This window comes from Rissa tridactyla, chromosome 13 (assembly GCF_028500815.1).
Source record: "Rissa tridactyla isolate bRisTri1 chromosome 13, bRisTri1.patW.cur.20221130, whole genome shotgun sequence".
Taxonomy (NCBI): domain Eukaryota; kingdom Metazoa; phylum Chordata; class Aves; order Charadriiformes; family Laridae; genus Rissa; species Rissa tridactyla.
The window spans coordinates 16,528,849-16,551,863 of record NC_071478.1 but is presented as its reverse complement, the minus strand read 5'-3'; the positions used below and the strand labels follow the sequence as shown (position 1 = coordinate 16,551,863).

Here is a 23,015-nt window from a genome sequence, read left to right as displayed (position 1 = left end):
GGGGCACAAGGGGCTGCTAATCTTGCCCCTACGGCTGGTCTCTGCTGCCAGGCGAGCAGGTAGCAGCAGGGACCTGCCTCCCCACCCCGCCTGCCAGCCTGTCACCTCCTGCCCAGACCTGCCGCAAGGTCATCCATCCCCCCCACCGCCTCCCACTCAGGACCGGGCTGAGCACCTGAGCCAGACCAGGCGATGCTCAGCACCTCACCTGCCCGCGGGGAGCGTGGGGCACGGAGACACGGCACCCGGCTACAGAAGAAATACATTTTTATTAGGAAAGCACTCTGCAGAGGTGCCAGGCTCTGTCGTACCAAACCAATCCCCCTAACTCCGCTGGATGGGACGCGGGAGCCCGAAGGGTGCCCAGCTCCGGCCATAAATAGTGCTTTGCTCCTGGCCGGCAGCGACCCCAGGGGTGGACGGGAGGGAAGCATCGGTCGAAACCAGCTCGACCCCACACCGAGCGCAGCACGGCTACGGTGGGACCGGCAATGGAGAGCCGTGCCTAGAGCCCAGGGTGCCGGGGGCAGGGGTTTGCCGCCGGTGATGGATGCGGGGCACATCCCCGGCGATGCCCTGGGCGCCGAGCAGCAGCACCCTCCCTCTCCCGTGCGCCGCGGGCCCGGCAGACCAGAGTGGGGCGCGGGAAGCGAGCGGCTCCGTTACTGCAGAATATACCGTGGGTACGTCTAGTACAACAAGCGCTGCTTATGCGATCGATAATACTGCTACAAAAAAAAGGGGGACGGGGGGATATGCCACGCAGGGATCCCCCTGGGTTGACGGCCGGGCCGGCTCCCTGCGGTCCTGCCCCGCGCGGGGAGGGCGAGCTGCCAGACGCGGGCAGGGAGGCGGCAGCAGGGCGCGGATGGGGAGGACCAGGTCCTGGGGCAGGGGAGAGTAAAGGAAAAAAAGGGATGAGGGAAATGGAGGGAGGGAAACGGAGGCTCAAGGCTCTTCCAGTGCCCCCTGCCCAGTCCAGGCGTCCACGTCCGCTGGTCGTGCCAGCAAACGTCCTTCCTCCCGGCGCGTGGCCGGCCGGCGCGGTGCCGGTGCCGGCTCCCGGTCACTGCACCGCCTGAGCGGGCGCAGCGGCTGCTCTGGGTGGCTCCAGGCTGGCTTCTCGGCTCTTCTTCCTGGGAGGCTTTTTAATGGGGGTTTTCTTGGCCACTTGCTCGCTGGGGAGAGCCTGGTCCTGGCTGCTGCCGGCGCTTGGCTTTTCCACCCGCTTGGGCTCCCCGGCCGCCGGCTCGGCCGCCCCGGGGATCAGTTTTTGCAGGTGGGGAGAGGTGGGCAGCAAGGGCTTGCTGGTCTTCTGGCCGCCGGCGGCCGCCGAGCGCTTGGCTTTCTGCGGAGGGGTGGGCTTCTCCCTCTGGGCACCCCCCACCCCGTTCGCCCGGGTGCTTCCGTCCCCCTTGTTGAGGCTCTGAGTCTTTTCCTTCAGCTGGGCGGCCAGCTCGGAGGCCAGCTGGGGATGGAGGGGCTCGGAGCGGGGCTTGCTGGCGCTGGGGCTGCGAGGGGCATCCCTGCTGTCCCCAGCCCGCCGCTCCGGCTGGAAGGCGCCCATCTTTCGGAAGGCATTCTGCACCGCCCCGTTGATGCTCTCCGTCGGCTCCGAGAGGGCTTTGCTCCGTTGCTTGGGCTTGGAGGGTGAGTGGGGCTCCCCGGTCAGGCTGGCTTTGCCCTCGGGGACGCCGGGCTCTTTCGGCTGCTTCTGCGCTTTCTCCTTGCCCCGTGTGCCTCCCTTCTCCTCCGCTCTGCCCTGCACGCCGGCCGACGTCTCGCTCGGGCTCCTCTTCCTCTTGGCCAAGCCCTGGCCTTGCTCGGGGCTGCCGGAACGGGCGGCTGCTCGCTCCGGGGACCGGCTGGGCGCCGGCAGCGAGTTGGACTGGCTGGAGCTGTACCTGCCGTGGATCCAGGAGACTTTGGGCTTCGTGGCCGGGTCCGGGGGACGGGGCTTGGTCCTCTCCGGAGATGGTGGCTTCCCGGGGCTGCGGGGCTCCGCGACGGCATCCTCCTCCTCCTTGGACTGCTTGGAGAGGCGGGCGACCCGGGCGTAGAGCGCGGCGCCGGCCGAGCCCGAGCCGCAGGAGGAGCGCTCGCTGTCCGAGGACTTGAGCAGGGGCGTTTCGCTGCTGTCGGCCGGGAAAGCTCTGACGGAGCCCGTCTCCTTCAGGAAGGTGTATTCGCCTGCTTCCTCCCCGCCGGCTGAGGCCACCAGCTTGTCCCCGGGGCTGGCGGGTGTCCCCCTGTCCCTGCTGTCGCCCACGCTCTCTGCGGGAGGAGAGCACGAGGGTGTCAGGCCCAGGGAGGAGAAGGACCGAGATGCTCCCGCAGTATGGTGGGACAGCATCCCACCCGGTTCGTCCCCACACCCCGGTGTGTCCCCAAGGTCCCCCTGTCCCCTCCTCCTGGACAGGCACCCCAGCACGAGAAGGCTCTTAAAAGAACCCGAGAGCCGCAAATGCCAGCGGAGGGAGCTCTGAAACCCCACGAGAGGCGCCATCAGCACCCGCGTCCCTTCCCAGGGCACCAGGAGCCAGGGTGACACGGTCCCCCCCGCACTCCGCCACTGAGCAGGAGGTGGCCCCTGGCAATGGCCCCGAAGTCCCCCCGGGGAAGTGCCCCATCCCCCTGCTCACCTTCGTGGGGGACGCAGTACACCGGCCCCTCGTCCGTGGTGTCAAAGGAGGAGAAGGAGCCGCGGGATGACCAGGATGGCGAAGGCTGCTCCACCACGGAGGGCGGCTCGATGAAGCTGCAGTTCAGGGTGTTCTCCAGGTCGTGGTGGGCCACTGCGAGGGCAAGGAACCGCTGTCAGTGCCCGTCCTGCCGGACCCTCCTAGCCCCCGTGCTGGCTGGGAGGGTGGGACGCTGCAACGCCCCCACCCCTGCTCAACTCGCCGGTGGGTCTTGGGGACTGCGGTGGCATCCCAGGCATGGGGACAGCTCTTGCCGCGCATCCCCACCAGCTCCCCCAGCCAGATGCCCACACAGTGACGCCATCAATGGTGGTGACCAGCATCCTCCATGCTTGGGGACAAGTGGCTGCGGACAGCAGAGCCCGTTGCAAGCCCTACACCTCCCATCTCCCCCCCGCCGCCTCTCCACGGCAGGTCTCCAGCTGCCCAAATTGAGGACGCACGCGGTGGAAGGACGAGCCACCCAAACCCCTGGGTCCCACAAGGAGCCGGCGAGCGTCCCAGCAGTCACCCGTGAGCTGCACGACCTGGCACGGGTACCCTGCAAAGAAAGTCCTGGCGTTTCAACCATCCCCTTCCGGGGGATGAAACGCTGGCTTTGATTACGTGAATTTCCACGTCAGCATCACCATTTGCATTTTTCTTTTCCTTCTGCTTCTGCCAAAGGAGGTAGAAGGAGTGATGCCCGCAGCAGGGGGATGCGCAGTGCTTTTTTTTTTTTTTTTTTCCCCCCCCAATTCTGCCACTTCTCAATCCCTGTTGCCAGCTTCTCCCATCCCGAAGCTGAGGAGGAGCATCCCCCCGCCTCACCCCAGCACTGCCCCCTCCGCCTGCAGGGAAGCCGAGCGGAAGAGAAAATCCACCAGAGAGGAAAAACTTAATGTTAAAAATATTTTTGGTTTCAACGGTTAAAAAAAAAAAAGAAAAAAAAAAATTAAAAAGCTGAGCAGTGGCAGTTCTCTGGGCCGGGAGGGGACTGGTTTTTCTGTCGGATCGATTTTTTCAGGCTTTTTTGCCGGGTAAGTTCACGTCCCAGCCCACCCCGCGGGGCTTGCCTGGGTGCCCGCGGCTTCAGCGTCGCCCTCGGGGTACCCCCAGGACCTGGGTGGAGGGGACTGACCCTTCCAGAGAGCCGGCACGCACCAGATGCTCTTGTCCCCATCCCCTGCCCGCTGGCTTTTGTCCCCTGGGGCGGTGGCAAGCTGTCCCCGAGCCCGGGCACAGCCCTGCACAGGCAGGCTCCCCCTGCGCAGCAGCCGTACATCCACATTCCCGGGTAATTTGTAACCTCTGCCCGCCCATCCCAACCATCGGTCGCTTTGCGATTTGCTGCTCGGACTGTTTGATTCTTGCTTTACAACAGGATAACTCTTAAGTGTTACTGGGATGCCCACCGGAACATTTATTCTTTATTAGGGAATCCGGCTTCGGAGATGCAGGGCCATTAAAATAATGACGGCAGCGATGCACGCTCGCCCCTGCAGAGTTTGACTTCTTGGAGAAAGGAAGGGGGCGGGGGGGGAGGAAAAAAAGAAAAAAAAAAAGCGATATTTAAAGAGCAAAGGGCCTGGAGAGGGGAAAAGGCGGAAGCGGCAGTTTCAACATGGCTTTTTCCTTGTAATAAAAACCAAAAAGGGAAAATTAAAAGCAGCCGGCTGGAAGCGGATGAAGGGAGTTGCTTCCTGAGAGGGGGGGGTGACGAGTGGCTGGGACTCACGGCCACGAGGCCCATCCAGGACTCGGATGAGACCCAGGATACGGATAAAGGATAAAAAGAGGACGTGCAGCGCACCCGGAGCCGGGCTTGGGGGCTCCTGCGTGGTTCTCTGGGATTTATCCCCCCCCTCCCCCCGCCAGCTGACGTACCACGGGCCGATGGGGCCGGGAGAAATCCGGGTGCTTTCCCTGGGCCCCCTCCTCCTGCTGCTCCTCCCCGAAATCTGCCAGAGCCACAGCATGGTGGTGCCGACCCCAGCCCTGCTTGCACGGTGGCCCACCGTGTCTCAAGACTGGGACGAAGCGGGAGCCCTCCTGGCCACCCCCTCTGGCTCATCCCCAGCTCTCCATGGCCAGCGTCTCCCATGGCCGGGGAGGTGCTGCAGATCCGAAGCTGGCGCTGAGGCTGGGGAGCAGCTTTCCAAGGGGGCACCCGGGACCCCGGGCACCTGGTGAACCTCAGTGGGGCTTCAAAACCCGCTGCCCCACCTGGGGAGGTTCTACCACGCGTGGGCTTGTGCTCGCCAGTGGCGTGGTGGCGCCACGATCACGTTGGAAGCCAGAGGGGAAAACCCTCCCGGCACCAGCAAATGCCCAGTTGCGGCCGCGGCTCCGCAGCAATGGGAGCAGACCCAGACCGACCATCTACCCGGTGTCCTCCGCTTTGGCCAGCACTGGTTTCACCATGACATCTCCACAGGGTTCTGAGCGCTTCCAGCACTGACCTGTCACTTGGGACGGGTCATTCCAGCAGCCCCCGCTCCCTCCTGCTGGGGCAGGAACAAGGTGGGGAAGAGGCGGCCTCTGCCACGTCATAGTGGCCACCGTGGCTTCCAGATGGAGCCACGCACTGACACGGCACCGTGGTCACTGGGCATCACAGGGAGGGGTCTCCCGTCACATCAGGTCTCCCTTGTCAGGGGGGTCCCCAGCTTCAATGGGGCCTGGAGGCATCACCAGATCATGCACCAGAGGGACCAGGAGCTGCGGAAGCCCACGCTGGCTCCGTCGTGCCGCACGGGATAACGCCACGAACGCAAGGCAAGCCCCGACCAAAGCATTTCCCCCTCAGCGAAATAACAACCCCCAACCCCAGGAAAAGGCTCTGGGGAATAACCCCAGCCCTGCCGGGACCTGAGACCTGCCGGGACCTGAGACCATCCCGAGCATCCCTCTGGCACCGGCGCCGCATCCCGGGGCCGCTGCCGCCCCTGTTTACACAGCGCGGCTGGGTGGGTGCCAGCAGCCTCCGGGCTGGCGCGGGGAAGGCGCAGGCAGCCCCCCTGGAGCCCCCCCCTGCCCTCGCCGCACACAGGCACCCCTCTGTCCTCCCCGAGCCCTGCCCGGCCCCTTCCACAAACACGGCCTCTGTTATCCTCTGTTATCCTTGCAGCGGGAATGTTTCTCCGGCCCCGGCGCACCCTGCTCCGGGGCAGGGCTTCGCCGTGCCCCATGCCGCGGGGAGTCGTCCCCCCCCCCGCCACTTCCTTGACGCTGGAACTTGGGCATGGCATGCCGGGATTTGGGGTCACCTCCATGTGTCCCCCCCGCTCCCCGGCCCAGGACAGGGGATTTGGCCTCACGCCGAGCCGCTGCGTGGCGGCACGTGGCTGCTCGGAGCACCCTGCAGCATTGCCCAGCCGGGGAGGGGGGCAGGGGGCTGAGCCCCACGCCAGGGCAGGGTGGGGAGCACTGCCTTCACCCCCCCCCCCCTCCCCTGGGTTATTCAGCAGACGCCCAGCTCCTCGCGCTGGGAGCTCTCAGAGCGCACGGGGTCCAGCGTTCCCTGGACGTAGGGGGTCCCCGACACCCCCAAGTCAGGGGCTTTGCCGGGTGCGAGCATCCCGCTACCAGCCCACTGCGCGCTCGGGCAGCACGGAGAGGTCGCCCCAAGCCCCCGCACCTCCGTCCTCACCTCCACGGGGCAGCAGCTGGGCTTCGGCCCCGCACGAAGCCGGGGCAGGATTAAAACCCAAAAGGCAAACGAGGCGTTTTGCCGCCACGACGGGCGTCATTCCTCAACCAAAAAAAAAAAAAAACCTCGCAAAAGAGCTCCGCCGAGCTCCAGGCGGCAGGTATCCGCCCCCCGCACAGCGAAACGCTGCGCTTTGAGATCCAGAAGCTGCAGACTGAGAAAGGGCCGAGTCCCTGCGAGCCAGGCAGCTCGCACCACGCACGGGGATGGCCCCGGGGACCCGTGTGTCCCCGTCACCACTCCCCCTGTGCTCGCTGCCCCCCGCCTTTGGGGCTAGAGAAGGTGCTGTGAGCCACAGGCGCTGCACAGCCAGCAGGAAAGCCCCCAGGGTTTGGCTCTGCCCCCTCCCCAAACCCCAGCACCTTACCCACGACCTTGGGCAACTTCTGGCGGCGCAGGGGGATGCGGGGGAGCTTCATGCTGATCCGACTGAAACGCCCGCACAAGCGTCTCGGGGGCTTCTTGGCTGCTGCCGGGTCCTGGCTGGAGCTGCAAGAGAAGGCGACGGCTCCATCAGAGAGGAGCGGCGGGGACAGCCTTCACCGGGCCGTGGAGAGAGTCAGGAGCTCAGGGAGGCTGTGATTGCAAAGGGGTTTGGGGAAAGGGAACGGGGCAGATCAAAGCAGGGGGGTGCCCAGGGCACAGGGGGGCCGGGGACCTGCTGGGGCTCCAGCTCGCACGGCGCCGGGATGCGGAGCAGCGCCAGGGGACGGCGGCAAGGCCAGATCCGGCCGTGGCCGTTGGCAGCCCGGCCCCAAAACACCCGCAACGCCAGGCCGAGACCCTGAATCTTTAGAAAAAATGAAAAATCGCCTCAACCCAAAAAACAAACACGTGGCTTCTCTTTATTTGCTCTCTGGTTTTGAAGCCTCCTGGGGCTGAGGTTTCAAGCAATTATCTGCAGCCGCAGGAGCGAGCGGCTGCACGTGTTGACGCAAAGCAACCTGCGACGTGCCCAGCACCGCGGCGGTCCCTCGGGATGCTCCGGTGAGGGACCGCTGCTGGGCCAGCGCCATGGGGGACCCAGCTGCTTGGGGACGTCGCGGGGGTCCGGGCACCCCGGAGAAAGGAAACTGTTTTGAGCCATTTCCCCCCTCCTTGCGCGATCCTTCACCATGCAGGGCCGCGTTTGCGCTTTTATCAGCGGGATAAATACAGGCAGCCCCCAGGCTTTCCAAGCCAGATGTGCCGGGCTGGGATTGAGCTGGCAGGGCTGCAAGGGGAGGCTTCCGGAAAATTCCCATACAGCGGCCGGTGGCACAAGGGGAGGCTTTCTCTGCAGCCGAAGGAGCTCCCACAGCCTGTTCATCCCCCGCCCACCCCTCGCTGAGCGGCACAAGCCTTCCTCCCCCTGCAGTGGGGCTGTCCCCATCCCCGTCCCAATGGTGGGACGTCCTCCGGTGCTGCCAAAACGCCGCCGGCATCCTGACCTCGCTGCGGGAACGGACCTCACCCTGCCCGACCGTCCCCGCGCAGGACAGCTGGCAGCGCGGCAGCCCCTCACCCGCCCCCGGGGCTCACCCCGTGGCCCAGGGGGTTGTTTTGGGGGTCCTGGCCGTGACCCGGTGCCCTCGCTGTATTTTAGGTTTGCCTCTGCAGAGCAGCTCCAGCCCCCAGAGACTGGAGGGGACCCGCTGGGTCTCCATGAAGTGATGGGAGGGAAATGAAGGCGAGGAGGGGGGGAGGAGGGAGGGGGTCCCCAGGCAGGGCTCACTCCGAGCCCCTCCATCAGCCCCCCTGCCGCGAGGACGCAGCGGGACCTGCTCAGGACCCGCAGGGTACACGGTGCTGGGCGGGCAGTGCTGCTCTGCCTCAGTTTCCCTGCAAGCACCGCTGTTCCACTGCGGTCCCCGCCATCCCCCCCACCCATCCCAGCCCCGCACGGGGCACCGATGTCCCCCAGCCGTCCCCAGACCCGTGGGTCCCCCCTCCTCCCAGGGGGCTCAGGCTTCGTGGCAGAACCCGGCGAGAGCCCACCCGGCCCCGACACTCACCCGCGGGCTTCGTCCTTCTTGCGGCAGACGCAGCAGCAGCAGAGCAGGGAGAGCAGGAGGATGAGCAGCAGCGCCAGGAGGGCTCCTGCCCCGATCACCCCCATCCGCTGGTTGGCCTCTGCAAGACACAACCGGCGGCTCAGCCCCGTGACGGCCCTGCGGCAGAGCCCGGCGTCCCGGCCAGTGCCCCCGGCACTCACCCATGTGGCAGGCGCCCGTCAGCGGGTCGCAGGCGCCGTCGTGGCAGCTGCAGGCTTCGGCACAGTTGGCTCCGTAGCGGCCGGGTGGGCAAGTCAGGTTACAGCTGGAGGGAAGGGGTCGGGTGAGAGCCATTGCCACCCCGGCTGCCGCCTCCCCCCCAAACCCTCCGTTGCTCTGGGGAAAAGCAGGGGCCACTTCTCCAGGCTGCTCCGGCACAGCCCACCCCCCGGCCCCGGCCCCGTAACCCCCAAGGAGCAGGAGCCCATCGCCCACCCAGCGGCGTCACCCATCGCTCGGGGACTTTGCTCGTCACCCTTGCTGCTCCTGCGCGGGGCTTCGCAATTCGGCGCAGCAATCACGAAAGGTTGCTCACCCAGCAGTCGCAGCTAAAGACAACCCAGCGTCGCCCACAGGGTTTCCAGCTCAGCTCGGTGGTGACGCAGCTGTGGCACCCCCGGACTCCCCCACGCCGAAACGGGCAGAGCCATGGCGGCCACGAGCCGGGAAAGCACCCAGATTGATTTTGTTTTTATTTTTTTGGCCTCCAAGAAGAAAAAAAAAACAACTGAGCAGCCCTCAGGCGCCCGCTCCATCAGGGTGGACCCTCCCGGTTCGGCTGAGCAGGGGCTCAAATCCCCACCGCTGGTAAAACGACCTCCCTGACAGCGTCACCGAGGTGATGGGGACACGCACGAACGGGCACTGACCCTCGAGCATCAATGGCTTGAGCACAGAAAACGTGCGTCAGGCACACGCCAAGCCACCCAGGGCTCCCGGTGTCAGCGGGACTGACACCAGCTGCCACCCCGGCAGTGGGACAGGCACCGTGGTGCAGGACCCAGATGGATTCAGGTTATGCCGGCGGCGCTGCCGGGCACCAAGCCCTCCGCCAGCTGCTCAGTGGCGGCAGCGTCCCGGGCTGGAGCTGCTGCAGCCGTAAGGAGCCAGCGGGCTCCAGCCCAAACCTGCTCCCCCGGGGGATGCAGCTGCCCCCCCGGCCCTGGGCGCCGTGCCCGGAGGCGGCTCAGCCCATTTCACGCTCCCACCACTTGCAAAGCGCCGTCCCAGCCAAGCCTCGTGCCCGCCAGGCGCCGGCTAACGCCGGGACGGGCGCTGAGCGCCCGCGGCCGCTCCCAGCAGCTGCACCGGGGCAGCAAGTGCTGCAGGACAGGGGCTGGGATATTTCCCCAGCAACCCAAAACCCCTCCCCCCACCACTTGGACCCATATTTCTGTCCCAGGCGGAGATTTTGGGAGAGCACAGGAGGGTGATTTTTTCCCCCCCCCGCCTCTGGGAACGATGTGGAGGAGATAAACTGCTCTGTGCACACCACCAATCTTTTCGCAGCTTTTCCTTCAGCATCCTCACAACGTAGAGCTGAGAGGACACCCCTGCACGACAAGGACATCCCTTTCTGTCTTCCTTGCAAAAATCATCCCCTTTTCAGCAAAATTATATGCTGCTGCCCAAACCACTAGTTTGCACATAGTCACAGGGATCCGCCCGAGCACCAAGAAAGTCCCTGAGCCTGCCCGGCGTGCACCGTATGGCACTGCTCAGCCCGCGGTTACAGCTCCGGGATGGTGCTGCGGCTGGGGCTGCATCCCGAGCAACGCCAGTCCCCACATCCCGAGCACCCCTGGTCCCCGCATCCTGAGTCCCTGCATCCCGAGCATCCCCAGTCCCCACATCCCAAGCACCCCCAGTCCCTGTATCCTGAGCATCCCCAGTCCCTGCATTCCGAGTCCCTGCATCCTGAGCATCCCCAGTGCCCGCATGCCAAGCACCCCCAGTCCCCGCATCCTGAGTCCCTGCATCCCAAGCACCCCGGTCCCCGCATCCCGAGCATCCCCAGTCCTTGCATCCCGAGTCCCTGCATTCCGACCATCCCCAGTCCCCGCATCCCAAGCACCCCCGGTCCCCGCATCCTGAGTCCCTGCATCCCGAGCATCCCCCGTCCCTCCATCTCGAGCCCCTGCATCCCAAGCATCCCGAGCCCCTGCATCCCAAGCATCCCCAGTCCCCGCATCCCTGGTCCCTGCATCCTAAGCACCCCCCGTCCCCGCATCCCTGGTCCCCGCATTCTGAGCCCCTGCGTCCCGAGCACCCCCGGTCCCCGCATCCCGAGTCCCTGCATCCCAAGCATCCCTGGTCCCCACATCCCGAGCACTCCCAGTCCCTGCATCCTGAGCAGCCCCGATCCCTGCATCCCGAGTCCCTGCATCCTGAGCATCCCCGGTCCCCGCATCCTGAGCAGCCCCGGTCCCCGCATCCTGAGTCCCTGCATCCCAAGCACCCCTGGTCCCCGCATCCCGAGCACTCCCAGTCCCTGCATCCCGAGTCCCTGCATCCTGAGCATCCCCAGTCCCCGCATCCCGAGCACCTCCGGTGCCTGCATCCTGAGTCCCTGCATCCTGAGCAGTCCCGATCCCTCCATCCCGAGCAGCCCCAGTCCCTGCATCCCGAGTCCCTGCATCCCGAGCACCCCCGGTCCCCACATCCCCAGTGCTGTGCCAGGGCCTCGGAACAATGTAATTCCCGCGCTGCCCCCCCTTTGCTAACGAAGGTGGCAGCGATGCCCGGGATGAGCATCCCGAGCTGGCAGCGGTGCCCGGCCAGGCTGCCTCCCTGCTCGCCTCCGCAGCTCCGCCCGCAGCACGATCGGACGGCGAAGCCCCAAAATCCCACCCTAAATCCAAATGCTCCCTGTTTCCAAACCCTGAGAGAAATGCCAGCGCAGGCGGAATGCTGCTCCCGAATCCTTGCTGCCTCCGCCAGCCTCACGGTTAATTCCCAGGAAAATCCAAGCAACACCTGGCAGGACACGGGGGGAGCTGGTTTGCCCCGGCCGGGTGGAAAAACGCTTTCCTCGCCTTTTCAAACAGCATTTCAGTCCCACACTGGAAAAACACCACCGGGGGACTGATATCCCTTGTGCCCCTTCCTTGGGAAGGGGAGAGGGCCAGGGGGCTCTTCCCAGGGATGAGGAAGACCCCGGCCGGAGCGGCAGCTTGCAGCAGCAGCACCCCGCGGATTCCATGCCCGTGAGGCTATTTGCTATTCTGGGATGTGGTTTTCTCTCCCTTTTTGGCTAGAAATTCCAGCCTGGACTTCAAAACAAAACAAACAACCAACCACCATTTTGTCGACGGCATTTGTTTTTGCGCCAAATAGGCATTTCCTAAAGCAAAATCCCTCCCTGGCAGTGTTACCTTGCAGCTAACGGCTCCGCAAGCCTGTCCTTTCCCTTCTGCTCCAAAAAAAATCATCCAAATTATTGCCCGCGAGCGCTTCCACCACAGCAAACCTCTCGGCTGGGAACAACGTAGGACCCAAGGGGGCAAGAGATGCCCGAGAACCAACTGTGCCCCGGGGCACAGCCTGGAGCGTGCCCACCGCGCCTCACTTACTAGATGCCGTGGGAGCCAGGGCGGCAGAGGCACCGACCGGTCTCGAAGTGGCACTGGCCGTTGACGCAGTCGCTGCAGACGAAGGCGCAGTTCTCCCCGTACGTCCCGTTCCGGCACTTGGTTTCGCACCTGGGGAGGGATGAGGGCAGGCGGCTGGAGCACCCACGGTTCCTGGGACCTCCGGCATCCCCCCCCCCGGCCCCCGGGCCCTCCCGCCTGCGGGCAGGGAGACGGGGCTGCGCGTTGTCAGCCCCGTTTGGGTGCTGCGAAGCCCCGCACCCAACCTTGGGCACAAGAGGGGGCGGAAAAGCACCCCGGTGTGAGAGCTGAGCCCCACCATTACCCGGGAGCGTGGGGCAGGGGTGTCGCAGGCTGCCTCTGCTCCCATAGCCGTGCCAGCGGGCTCAGCCCACCCCTGCCCTCCCCTCCTGGCTGCGGAAACCCGCAGTCACCCCCCGCTCCCCGGGCAGGGAGCAGCAGGGAAGGCTGGGTGTCGCTGCGCCGGGGCCCGACTCCGCGTCCAGCCGCACTCACCGGTCTCCGATCCAGCCCGGGTTGCAATGGGAGCACTTGCCGTTGATGTGGTTGCAGGTGTGGCCGTCCTTGCAGGGGGGACAGAGCTTCTCGCAGCCCTCTCCGTAGAAGCCGGGCGAGCAGGGCTGGTCGCACTTGGTGCCGTTCCAGCCCGCCTCGCAGGTCAGGCAGCGCCCGTCCGCCACCGTGCACGGCTGCAGGCTCTTGCACTGCCCGCACCTGCAAGAGCCGAGGAAGGACCCATCACCTGGCGCCGCATCCCCCAAAACCTCCTGCTGCCACCTCCCACTGAGCCCACGGTGCCGCTTCAGGCCCAACAGGGTCCGGCCACTCACCGCCTCCTGCAGCCTTGGCCGTAGAAGCCAGCCGGGCACGGCTCGCGGCAGTACTTGCCCCGGTAGCCCGGCTCGCACGTGCAGGTCCCATCCACCTGGTTGCACTTGCCCTTGTAGCACTGGCAGTAGCGGTCACAGCGGGGCCCGAAGGTCCGCTCCCGGCACTGGCAGCGCCCCGTGAACTGCTCGCAGGGCGAGTTGTTGCAGGAGCACTGGTTGTTGCAGCCGCGGCCCCACCAGCCGGGCTGGCACAGGCAGTTGCCCGTCTGCTGGTCGCACTGGGAGTTGTGGCTGCAATAGCAGGAGCTGGAGCACTGGGGTCCCCACCAGTTGGGCTCGCAGGTGCATTTGCCCGTCTTCTGGTCGCACTTGCCGTGCTTGCAGAGGCAGACGTTCTCGCATTTGGGCCCCCAGCGGTTGGGGTTGCAGGTGCACTGGCCCGTCACGTCCTCGCACTGCCCGTTGGGGTGGCAGCTGCACATCTCCTTGCAGTCGGGACCCCAGAACTGCCGGGGACACTCTGCGGGCAGAGCCGTCAGCCCTGGCGCTGCCCGTGGGACAACCCCACCAGAGGCCACCAGTGGAGACCCCCAGTCCCAACAGGAACTCTTGACCACAGTCCCACCCCCCCAGCAACCTCCCCGTGCGCTGGATCTCAGAGGAGACCCCTCCAAAGGGACGATATACCCTGGGGACAACGCCAGGGGGACAGGCAACGGCAGAGCAAGAGCATCCGCAGCCCCAACCCCGATGGCTTCGCTCTGGAAAGTGACCCCAGGGCCACCCCGGTGAACCCCGCCGTGGACGCGTGGCCGCCCGCCGGTACTCACTGGTGTCGCAGTTGGCGCCGAAGTAGCCGTGGCGGCAGCGGCACTCGCCGGGCCTGACGCACACCTCGTTCTCCTTGCAGGTGAAGTTCCCCTCGCACACGGCTGGACGGATGGACGGACGGACAGACAGACAGCAGGCATGAGCCTGAGTGCCACCGGGCTCGTCCCTGCTCCCCCAACCCCCCCCCGGCCCCCGGCCCTGCAGAGCAGGGTGCGCGGTGGCACTCCGGCTGCTGCTGAGCTGTGGCACTGTGGCCGTCCTGGCAAGCAGCCAGGCAGGCTGGATGGGACCCTCAGCAGGAAAATGCCACCAGCCTCCTGCCACCCAGCTCAGCCCCGTCCCTGTCACCAGCCTCCTGCCACCCAGCTCAGCTCCGTCCTGGCCACCAGCCTCCTGCCACCCAGCTCAACAGCATCACCGCCACCAGCCTCCTGCCACCCGGCCCAGCCCTGTCCCTGTCACCGGCTGCAGCCACCAGCAGCGTCCCTCGCTCAGCTCCGTATGGCCGGCCGGGAGAACGGGGACATGGGTGGGGGGATTGCGGGCAGCCACGAGCACGGTCCCCCTGTCCCCTTCCCTGCACTCCTTACGGACCGCAGCGCTGTCACTGCCACCCCCACCACCACCTTGCCCACGCAGGGCCACCAGCCCCCAAAGGCCACCAGCCCCTCTCCTGCCGAGGGGACCTTGCGCCGGGGCCCGATGCCCGGAGCAGGGCGGGCGCAGGACGTGGGACAGGCAGCACCGCGGTGCAGGGAGGCACAGGCAGGTCCCGCATGGCCCTGGACAAGCCTCTGCAGCCACCGGGAGAGGGAGAGCAGCCCACCCATCCCATCCACCTTACCTGGGAGTTCTTAGACCTACGGTGATGGATACTATAGAAACCCCTAAAATAGACAGATTACACAGGTTAGGAGCAGTGAGTCTAACGGTTAGAGCAGGCTGGGGGGGTGAGGAGATGGGGACAAGCTCGCTGGTGGGACCATCCTCCCCCCGCTGTCCTGGCAGACCCTATCCTTCTCCCTCCCTGCCGGCACGCCGAAGGGACCGCGTCCTGTTCCCGGCGCACGGGCACCCAACGCATGCAGCGAGCGGTTACGAGGGCTCATGCACGGTGGGTTAGTTGGTTACGTGGTCTTCGCCGCCGGCTGCAAACCGCTGACGGCCCGGGCTGGCGCGCAGAGTTTCCTCCGGCTCTCCTGGGGCAAGGCGAGCCCCGCGGCCAGCTGAGACTGCGGGGAGGAGCACAGGAACCCCAAAACAGCTGCCTGCATCGTGCAGGGGGTGAGAGCTCCCGGGGCTTCATGCTGAGCATCTGTGCCAGCTCGCCATGGCCCCCGGTAAGAGCTGTAACGCCTGGCCCAGCTGGGGTTGCCCTGCCTGCAGGTTCGGTGGCCCTGCCTGCCCTGGCAGCCTCTCCCCAGCGGGGCCACCATGGACGTGTGCCTGGCCGCGGCAGCTTCTCCTCCGCCGGCGTCTCCAGCTCGGCTCCTCACGCTGCTGCAGCACTGGTGGAACCGCTCTGGGTCCCGTCCCTGCAGCCACACCTTCCCTGTCCCCACGCTTCACCCCGGGGGACACCTCGCTGTCCCTTGGGTCCCAGAGCAGCTCCCCCAAATCCTTAGACCCGAAGCTGGCCGGCACGGAGGGAAACCCCCCAGCCTGGGAGCGGAGGTGATGCTCCTTGCGGAGGAGTCCACTGGGGACTGGGGCACCTCAGGGCATCACTGTGGGGCCAGGGGGGACCCCAGGGGCTGGCTCTGTGACCAGCACCCCAGCACCGGGGCTGAGCACCCGTTCCATCCACGCGCTGCTGGCTCTGAGCGCGGCGGGGAGGCTGGGCAGCCTCCAGCAGCCCCGGGGAGCCCGGCTGCAGGCCGGGGTCCCTTGCCACGGGGCACAGCAGGGTGTCCCCTGAACAGCCACGGTGAGACCAGGAGGGCTCAGCAAAGGATGGGCAGATGAGTAGCGCCCAAACGAAGCAAAATGCCAATCCTTACCTATTAAACACTCGCTTCCTTGTTGCCTCCATCCCGGGCAGCACACGAGCACCGAGGAGCTGCAGGAGAAAGAAAAGCACCACAAATGGTTACGACCCTCAGAACATCTTGCTCCTTCCCAAAAAATCCACTGGGAGCATCAACGCCGTGATGGTGAGAGGTTCCACCCCCAGTGAGCGGTTGCTGCACCCCTGGGGGGCAAGGAGAGCTGTTGGCTCTTCCTCCACCACGCAGGGCGCACGGATCTGCTGGGGGGCTCCCATGGACGCCAGCTTGAGATGCCCCACCAGCCAGCCGAGCTGAGGCCGGGAGCGAGGACGGGACCAGTCCCTCCCGTTAATCAGGAGCGATGAAACAACAAAAGCCGCGTTTCCAACCATTACTGTAAAAAAAAAAAAATACCCCAAAGACCCTCAAAAGCTGGGGAAAAAAGGGACGGCTCTAAATGTCCCAGGAGAAAACCAACGGCTCTGCCCCTGAAGGCCTGGCAAAGCAGCCTGCTCCCGGGACGGGACGGCTCGGTGCCTGCAGCCAGACGCCCGGCACGTCTCCCATGGGTGCTGGATCCTCCGGCTCAGCAGGACACTGCGGTGACGGGGGGTCAGCAGCGCCTGTCCCCATCCTGCCCTCCCCTGCCTGCATGGACCCCCCTGCCCTCCCCTGCCTGCCCGCACCCTCTGTGCCAGGAGCCCGCGGGGGCCAGGAGCAGAGCGGGAAGGACCCCTGCAACCCCCCCTGCCACGGGCACAGGGGCAGCAAGTCCCCCCTGGGCTCAAGGGACCCGTATTTCCACTCGGCGCTGACTGGCTGCCGCAGAAAGACCGAACATGACCTAAACCCCAGGCTCACTGCGCGGTGGCCGGGGGGGGACGGCACCCCAAAGGCAGGCTGGCACCTCCCTGCCGGGATGGCTGGAGCACCACCAGCTCCCAGGGCATGTCCCCCACATATGAACCGGGCGATGCCGACCGCAGGCGGCTGGGACGTGTCCCTGAGCCCTTGGCTGTCCTGGAGTGCCACCACCTGCGGGGAGCACCCTGCCCGGGATCATCAGCCAAAGCGTTTTTGGCACAAGCTTGACCCCGGCCAACGCCAGGATGGGGGGGGTCTCAGACCCCCTCGGAGGCTCAGGGAGACATGGGGACCAAGCAGGGACACCTCACCCACACTTCAATGCCCCACACCCCCCCCAAAGCGAATGGCTGGGGGCTCACGGTGCTGCAACCCAGCTCCCCGCACCGTGACACTGCAGGGATCCCCCCCCCCGGCAGGGAAATCTGCTCATCCCCGGGGTGCCCCGCACCGCCTGGCCCCCACCGGCACCGGGAGTGATGCTGGAGGGTCAGACACGATCCGAGTGGACGCGGCAGTCCAGGAAAACTTCACCCAGGCTGGTCCGGCGGCGCAGCCTGGAATGCGTTTTGCCTTTTTTTTTTTTTCCCTTTTTTTTCTTTCCCTTTTCCTCTTTCTATGTAACAAATGCAGAAGAGGAGGAGGAGACAGCGAGGAAGTATTCGCTCGAAACCCAGCGCAGTCACAGGACCGCGTCTGGCTGCCAGACCGCCTTGTCCTGGGGCCGGGGAGGGAGCTGCCAGCAGCCCCCCCCCCGGCCAAACGCGGGCGCTGGGGGGGGGGATGGGGGGGGGAGCGCAGCTGGACGCAGCTCCCACCCCCGGCCCCTCGGCGGGCAGCACCCGCACGGCCGAGCCGGGAGCATCGCGTCCCCCTTTTTTGCGGCGGACGGTGAAAAATTGGAAAGGAGGCAGAAAAGAACCACAAAAATGATTCAAGGCCTGGAAAAAATGCCTTGCAGCCGGAGCCCAAAATAGCTCCATCTATTCAGCCTGCCGAAGCGTTCGCAAGACGCTGCGACGGCAGCCGGCGCGTACCCACCCCCCCCACCTCCCCACCCGGTGCGGGGACCCCGGGGCTTGAGTGGGGGGCTCTGCTCCCGCCAAGCACGCAAGGGGATGCCGGGTGTTAATGGCCAAGGCGGGGGCCGACCATCAAACCACCTCCCTGAGGAGCGGCTGGGCCGGAGACAACGGTTCTTCCCTGCAAAAAGCTTCAGGCTGCCCTCCCTGAAAAGATTCACCGGCTGTGCCGGGATGCTCGGGCGCAGGCGGGGAAGGGTCCGCAGTGCCCTGACCCCCCCACCCCACGGTCCCGCGGCACAGCCAAAGTACCCGCTCGTCCCACCTGGGCTTGCTTTCACCGCTCCACCCTTTCGCAATTCGGTGTTGGGTGGGTTTTTAGATGAAACCGTCGCAGGTTTGCGAGGGGAAACTCCTCCGCTTGGGAAACCTCCTCCCTCGAGCCTGCCTGGCCACCAAAACGGGCATCGCGGGGGATGCGCCAAAAAGCATCACCCGTGGCCGAACGCCCCACGCCGACGGCCTGCTGAAACACGGCGGCAGGAGGGAAAACCCCTTCTCCTGACCGCGACCACCGCCGGCAGGGAGCCCAGCCCACCCACCGCCTCGCCGGACGCGGGATCCGGGCTTATCTTTCCACTGATAGCTAATCTCTCCTTCCCCGTGCCCACCGATGGCGTCCCACGCCCCTCCGCTCAGCCCCCGCCTCCTTTATCAGCAGCTTTGACAGCAAATGAACTTGCTCCCGTCGCAAGGAGAGGCAGCTGGGATGCGGCACTGGGTAACTGGTGCTCCCAGTGGGGCACACGGACTGGTCCCCGAGCGCGGCCAGCCCCCGGTAGGGTCGGCGCTGGCCGCAGAGGTGACGGGCGCCCATCGGGTCTGAAACACCTCCCGTGGTCTCGGCTCCTACAAAAAGGGCTTGCTCTGTGTGCCCCGTGACCACTGGAACCGGGATAACTGGGAGATCTGTTCTAAAAGCTCGCTCCCGATGCACGTGGACGTGCCACCGCAGACGTGCGCAGCACAAACACGTTTTCTATTCCTTTTTTCTTTTCTTCGAAGCACTTACAAATGCCGGGAAAAAGAAGAAAGAAAAGTAGCCTCCGAGACATTGCTGGGGCTCGGGAGCTTTGCTGGCGCGGAGGAGGAGGAGCGGGGATGTGAGCAGACCTGGAGCCGCGACCTGCAGGGACAAGCGCTCGATGCCAGCGTTGGCCCCGGCAACGTGGCCACGTCCCGCTCACGCCGAGCATCAGCGGGATGTCCACAAGTGCTCCGGGAGTTTCTAAAGAGGCAGAATATTTTCCTTGCGGATTAATATCCCGCATATCCCCTTTCCCTATGGCTACGGAGAGGGCTCCTGAGGCAGGGGGGGCGGCTCCTCATCCAACACAGCCCCCCCTTCCCCCCCGAAGAATGAGGAGTGGGCTCACACCCCTGGAAGCAGGAGAGAGACCCGGGGGCTCGGGTGGGAGCTGCTGCCCGTGGTCGCCCGCGAGACCCCCCCCCCCTGCTCTCAGCCCCCCGGGCAGAGCTGCAGAGGAGCCCTGCGGGCGCACAGCGTGTCCCCAAAGCCCACAGCGTTGCTGTCACCTGCCCCAGCCACGTGGCCACCCCCGGTGCTTCCCACCCCGCGCCTCCTCCCAAGCGTCACCCCGGTGCTGAGCTCCTTCTTTCTCCGTGTCACCCATCGCTCGGTGCCACCCAGCTCCCCCCGTGCGGCACACAGGGCTCTTGCGTCCCAGGCAGCAGCGTCCCCCCCGAGCTGAACCCAGCCTCGGGGCGCGGGCAGACAGACCCCCTGGTGCAGGCAGGAGTAGGTCCCCGTGCGCAAAGGGAAACCCTTCAAGGCAGAGAAAGAAAAGAAAAAGAAGTTAAAAAAACCCCCAAGATTACCAAAAGAGAGCGTTAGCGAGAGCGGGCCGGGGACAAAGCAATGCCCGCGCGCGCAGGCTCTCACCAGCCTGCATCCCGGACGGCAGCTCCGGAGAGGGTCGCGCCAACTTGCAGCTGATTATAAAAGAGCTTCAAATTCAGGAGCAAGTTGCATCTAGTACACAAAACCTGAACACCAAATGGCTCCCAAATATGCCCTTTTCTGCTGCCCTAACTAGTTCCTCGCTGGCCGGCTCTCAGGAGGTCACGGGAGGGGCTGAAGCAGAATCATCCTCTGAAACCCGCAGCCGGCATCTCCGAGGGATGCCTGGGTGTGCTCGGCAGAGCCACGCGGCCAAGAGTCCAACCAGCAGCTTTACCACGCTCGGGCAGGGGACGCCGGGACCTCCTCCCCGAGCCACCTCCAGCCCAGCTGCCACCAGCCCCAGGCACAGGGCAGGACCTGCCCCGGGTTCTTGGGGCCACCAAGGTGGGTTTGGACGGTGACACGTGGGGTGTCCTCCATGCAGAGGGGAGCAGCACAGTGAAGTCGGGGGGGGTGCGTGTGTGTGCGCGTGCCAGGTGTGTGGGTGGGGAGGGAAGAAGGGTTTGCAGAAGGGTGCGGGGTGGGAAATGACGCAGACATCATCTCAGCTTCCTAGGGACTGTCCCCTCCCCACTTTGTCTGGCTCCTAGGCTGCCTGCAGGCCCCATCCGCCATGGGAGGACGGACATCATCCCCTGCCCATCCCCTGCTCGCCAGCGGTTGCCTCTTGTGCACTCCACGGCACCCATAGGTGCACAGAGAGCGAGCCTGAGCCCTGCGGCGCTGGGTGCAGCACCTCCCCCACCTCCGTCCATCAGGGACTGGGGGGGGGTGTGTGTCCCTGTGCAAGGGGGACCACCCAGGCACCCCATCCCTAGCATGTGGGGTGGGATGCCAGGAACGGGGCCCCGGGGGGGTGGCCCTGCTCACGTTCCCTCTGTCACCCCGGGATGCGGTAGCAGTTTTGCTGGGAATCAGCTGGGCAGGTCCCCGGCAAGCGGGGAGGGACGGCTCCCCGCATCCTCCCCTGCCGAGGAACAGCACAGGGCCCGGAGCTGCGGCCGCTCTGGCTCCTGAAATACCTCCTTCGGAAACTCAGGCTGTAATTTGAGGAGGGGGCACCAGCGCCCTGCGGCCCTGCTGAATGGAGCCATTATGCGGCCCCTCTCGCTGGCAGCACATGTTTTCCTTGTGGACTCGTCTGACCTCACGGGTGAGATGTAAAGGTGCATTTATGGCCCGGGCCCCCATCAAGGGCAGGGGATCTTACTCTCCCCGCCGGGAGGGAGCGGCTGTGGGCGCTCCCCCTCCTTTGCTTGGGGCCAGCCCGACCCAGGAGCCCGGAGAGCACCAAGCCCGGGCGCTGCGGAGAAGCTTGGCCCGAGGTGATGCTCTGCAAAGCGACCCATGGCACACGGAGAGCACTGGGAGCGGGGACAAGGCAGTGCCAGCTCCTGGGCCCCTGCCCCCAGCCAGGCAGGCAGGATGCGAGCCCCAGGGACAGCCAGGCAGTGCCAGCACCCACTTCCCGAAAGTCAAACCCGAGGGTCCTGGAACTGCCAACTCCACCATCCCAAGCAGCCCAGGGCAGCTCCACCAGGACACCCAGAGCATCCTGCATCCTGCCAGCAGTGGGACCGTCCCGGGGGGTGCAGGACCGGCCCCCCCACAGTCCAACCCAATCGCCGGAGGCACCCAGGACCCTCTCCCCACAACAGGACCGGCCCCGGGGATGCAGGATTGCGCCCCCCCCGCCGCCCTCCCTGCACGACTCGATCCCCAGAGGCACCCAAGACCAGCTCCCCACAACAGCACGGACCCACGGGGAGGCAGGACCGGCCCCGGGACACTTAGGACCGGCTCCCCGCAGCACTCCCGGGGACCAGCACCGCCCCCCCCCCCGCTCCCGGCCCCGCCGGGGCTGAGCTCCTCGCCCCCTTCCCCGGTGCCCGGTTCCCCCCGCCCCAGCCCCGCATAAGCCGGACTTTGTCTTGGAAGGCGCCCAGCGCCGCGGCCGGCCCGGGGGAGGGGAGCGGCGGGTCCCCGTCCGTCCCTCCGTCCGTCCCCCCCCCGCCAGCCCCGGGCCGCGGGTCGGGGGTCCCGCCGCACACCCCGCCACACCTGCCCGCCCCGCCGCTCCTACCCGCCGGCCCTGCAGACGTTCCTGCCGCGGGGGCTCAGCTCCTGGGCGGCTCCGCGGCTCAACAGCAACAGCAGCAACAGCGGCGGCGGCAGCAGCGCGGCGGCCCCGGCTCGGGCGCGGCGGGGCGGTCGCAACCCACCGGCCGCCATGACCGTCGGAGCGGCGGGGCCCGGCTTGACCCGGCCCATCCCATACGGGGCCGGGCGCTCTCCCACCCCCCCACCCACCCTCCCTCCCCCGCCCCGGCTCCGCCGTGCCCGGTACCCGCCCTGCCCCGGCGGCCGCTCGGCGGGCGGAAGCCGCAGTTGCGAGCGCTGCTCCGCCGCCGCCGCCGCCGCCTCCCCCGCGCCCCTCTCGGCAGCGGCGGGAGGGGCCCCGCCGCCAGCCAGGAAATTCCGCATTGGTTCCCCTGACGGCGGGCCAGGCTCCGGGGGCCGCCGGCCGCCGCTCCCCCCGCCCCCGCCACCAGCCGCGGGGCAGCGCCGCCCCGACGGTCCCCGGGGTCTCTCCCCGGTAGGGCAGCCCCGCGGAACCGGCGGGTTTCCCGAGGATGGGGAGAAGTTGCGGAGTCCTGGCTTCCAGTTCAGCCCGGGGGGCCGGTAGCTCCCGGGAGTCCAGTGGCTCCGGGGGCCGGCAGCACCGGGGTTCGGCTGTCATGGTGGTTTGGCAGGTCCAGGTCCCCGGGAGCCCGTGGGAATCTGGCAGCCCCGGGGTCTGGCTGTCCCAGGGGTCCGGCGGCCTGCGGCCAACAGCCCGGGGTCCGGCTGTCCTCATGGTCTGGCAGCTCCAGGTGCCCAGGAGTCCCTGGGAGTCCGGGAGCCCCAGGTTCCAGCTGTCCCTGGGAGTCCGGGAGCCCCAGGTTCCAGCTGTCCCTGGGATCTGGCAGCCCCAGATGCGCAACAGCCCTGGGATCCGTTTGACCTGGGGATCCAGCAGCTCCAGGGATCCAACAGCCCTGGGTGCCCAAGAGCCCCAGGGTCCAGCTGTCCTAGGGGTCTGGCAGCCTCAGGTGCCCAACAGCCCCAGGGTCCATCTGTCCTGGGGATCTGGCAGCCCCCGGTGTGCAACATGATGGATGCAGCTGTCCTAGGGGTCCGGCAGTGCCAGTATCCGTGTGACCTGGGGATCCAGCAACTCCAGGTGCCTGACAGCCCCGGGGTCTGTCTGTCATGGGGGTCCGACAGCCCCAGTCCCGGGGTCTAGCTATCCTGGTGGTCCAGCTGTCCTGGTGGTCTGGCATCTCCATGTGTCTGGCAGTCCCGGGGGTCCAACAGCCCCTGGACCAGTCTGCTGGGAGCCAGGCAGGGACCCACGGGAGCCAAGTGGTGCCTGCAGTGACAGGGCCAAGGGAGCACAGCCCTGAACAGGGACAGAAG

The 23,015-nt window shown here is 66.4% G+C and overlaps 1 protein-coding gene across 2 annotated transcripts; it reads right to left on the bottom strand.

Moving 5' to 3' along the window:
- Positions 1–250: 250 nt before the first annotated feature.
- On the bottom strand, positions 251–21,836 carry SCARF2 (scavenger receptor class F member 2). 2 transcript variants are annotated; one of them, XM_054219972.1, is made up of 11 exons: positions 21,640–21,836; positions 15,699–15,757; positions 13,698–13,799; positions 12,868–13,387; positions 12,533–12,751; positions 11,999–12,127; positions 8,588–8,691; positions 8,388–8,505; positions 6,761–6,882; positions 2,643–2,795; positions 251–2,274 (listed from the first exon to the last, which is right to left on the bottom strand). In XM_054219972.1, the coding sequence occupies exons 1-11, from the start codon at positions 21,825–21,827 to the stop codon at positions 1,067–1,069; spliced, it is 2,922 nt and encodes a 973-aa protein (XP_054075947.1). In that variant the 5' UTR covers positions 21,828–21,836; the 3' UTR covers positions 251–1,066. The 2 variants fall into 2 exon arrangements, with proteins under 2 accessions (XP_054075947.1, XP_054075948.1); XM_054219973.1 differs by lacking the exon at positions 21,640–21,836 and adding an exon at positions 14,543–14,585.
- Between the last annotated feature and the right edge of the window lie 1,179 nt (positions 21,837–23,015).

Excerpts from the sequence above, each read along its gene's own strand:
- SCARF2 (XM_054219972.1), bottom strand. The coding sequence starts at position 21,827 with ATGGGCCGGGTCAAGCCGGGCCCCGCCGCTCCGACGGTCATGGCGGCC. Across the intron at positions 12,752-12,867 it reads GGCCAAGGCTGCAGGAGGCG|GTGCGGGCAGTGCAAGAGCC; the intron begins GTGAGTGGCCGG and ends CGGCTCTTGCAG. Across the intron at positions 6,883-8,387 it reads AAGAAGGACGAAGCCCGCGG|CTCCAGCCAGGACCCGGCAG; the intron begins GTGAGTGTCGGG and ends CTTCTCTTGCAG.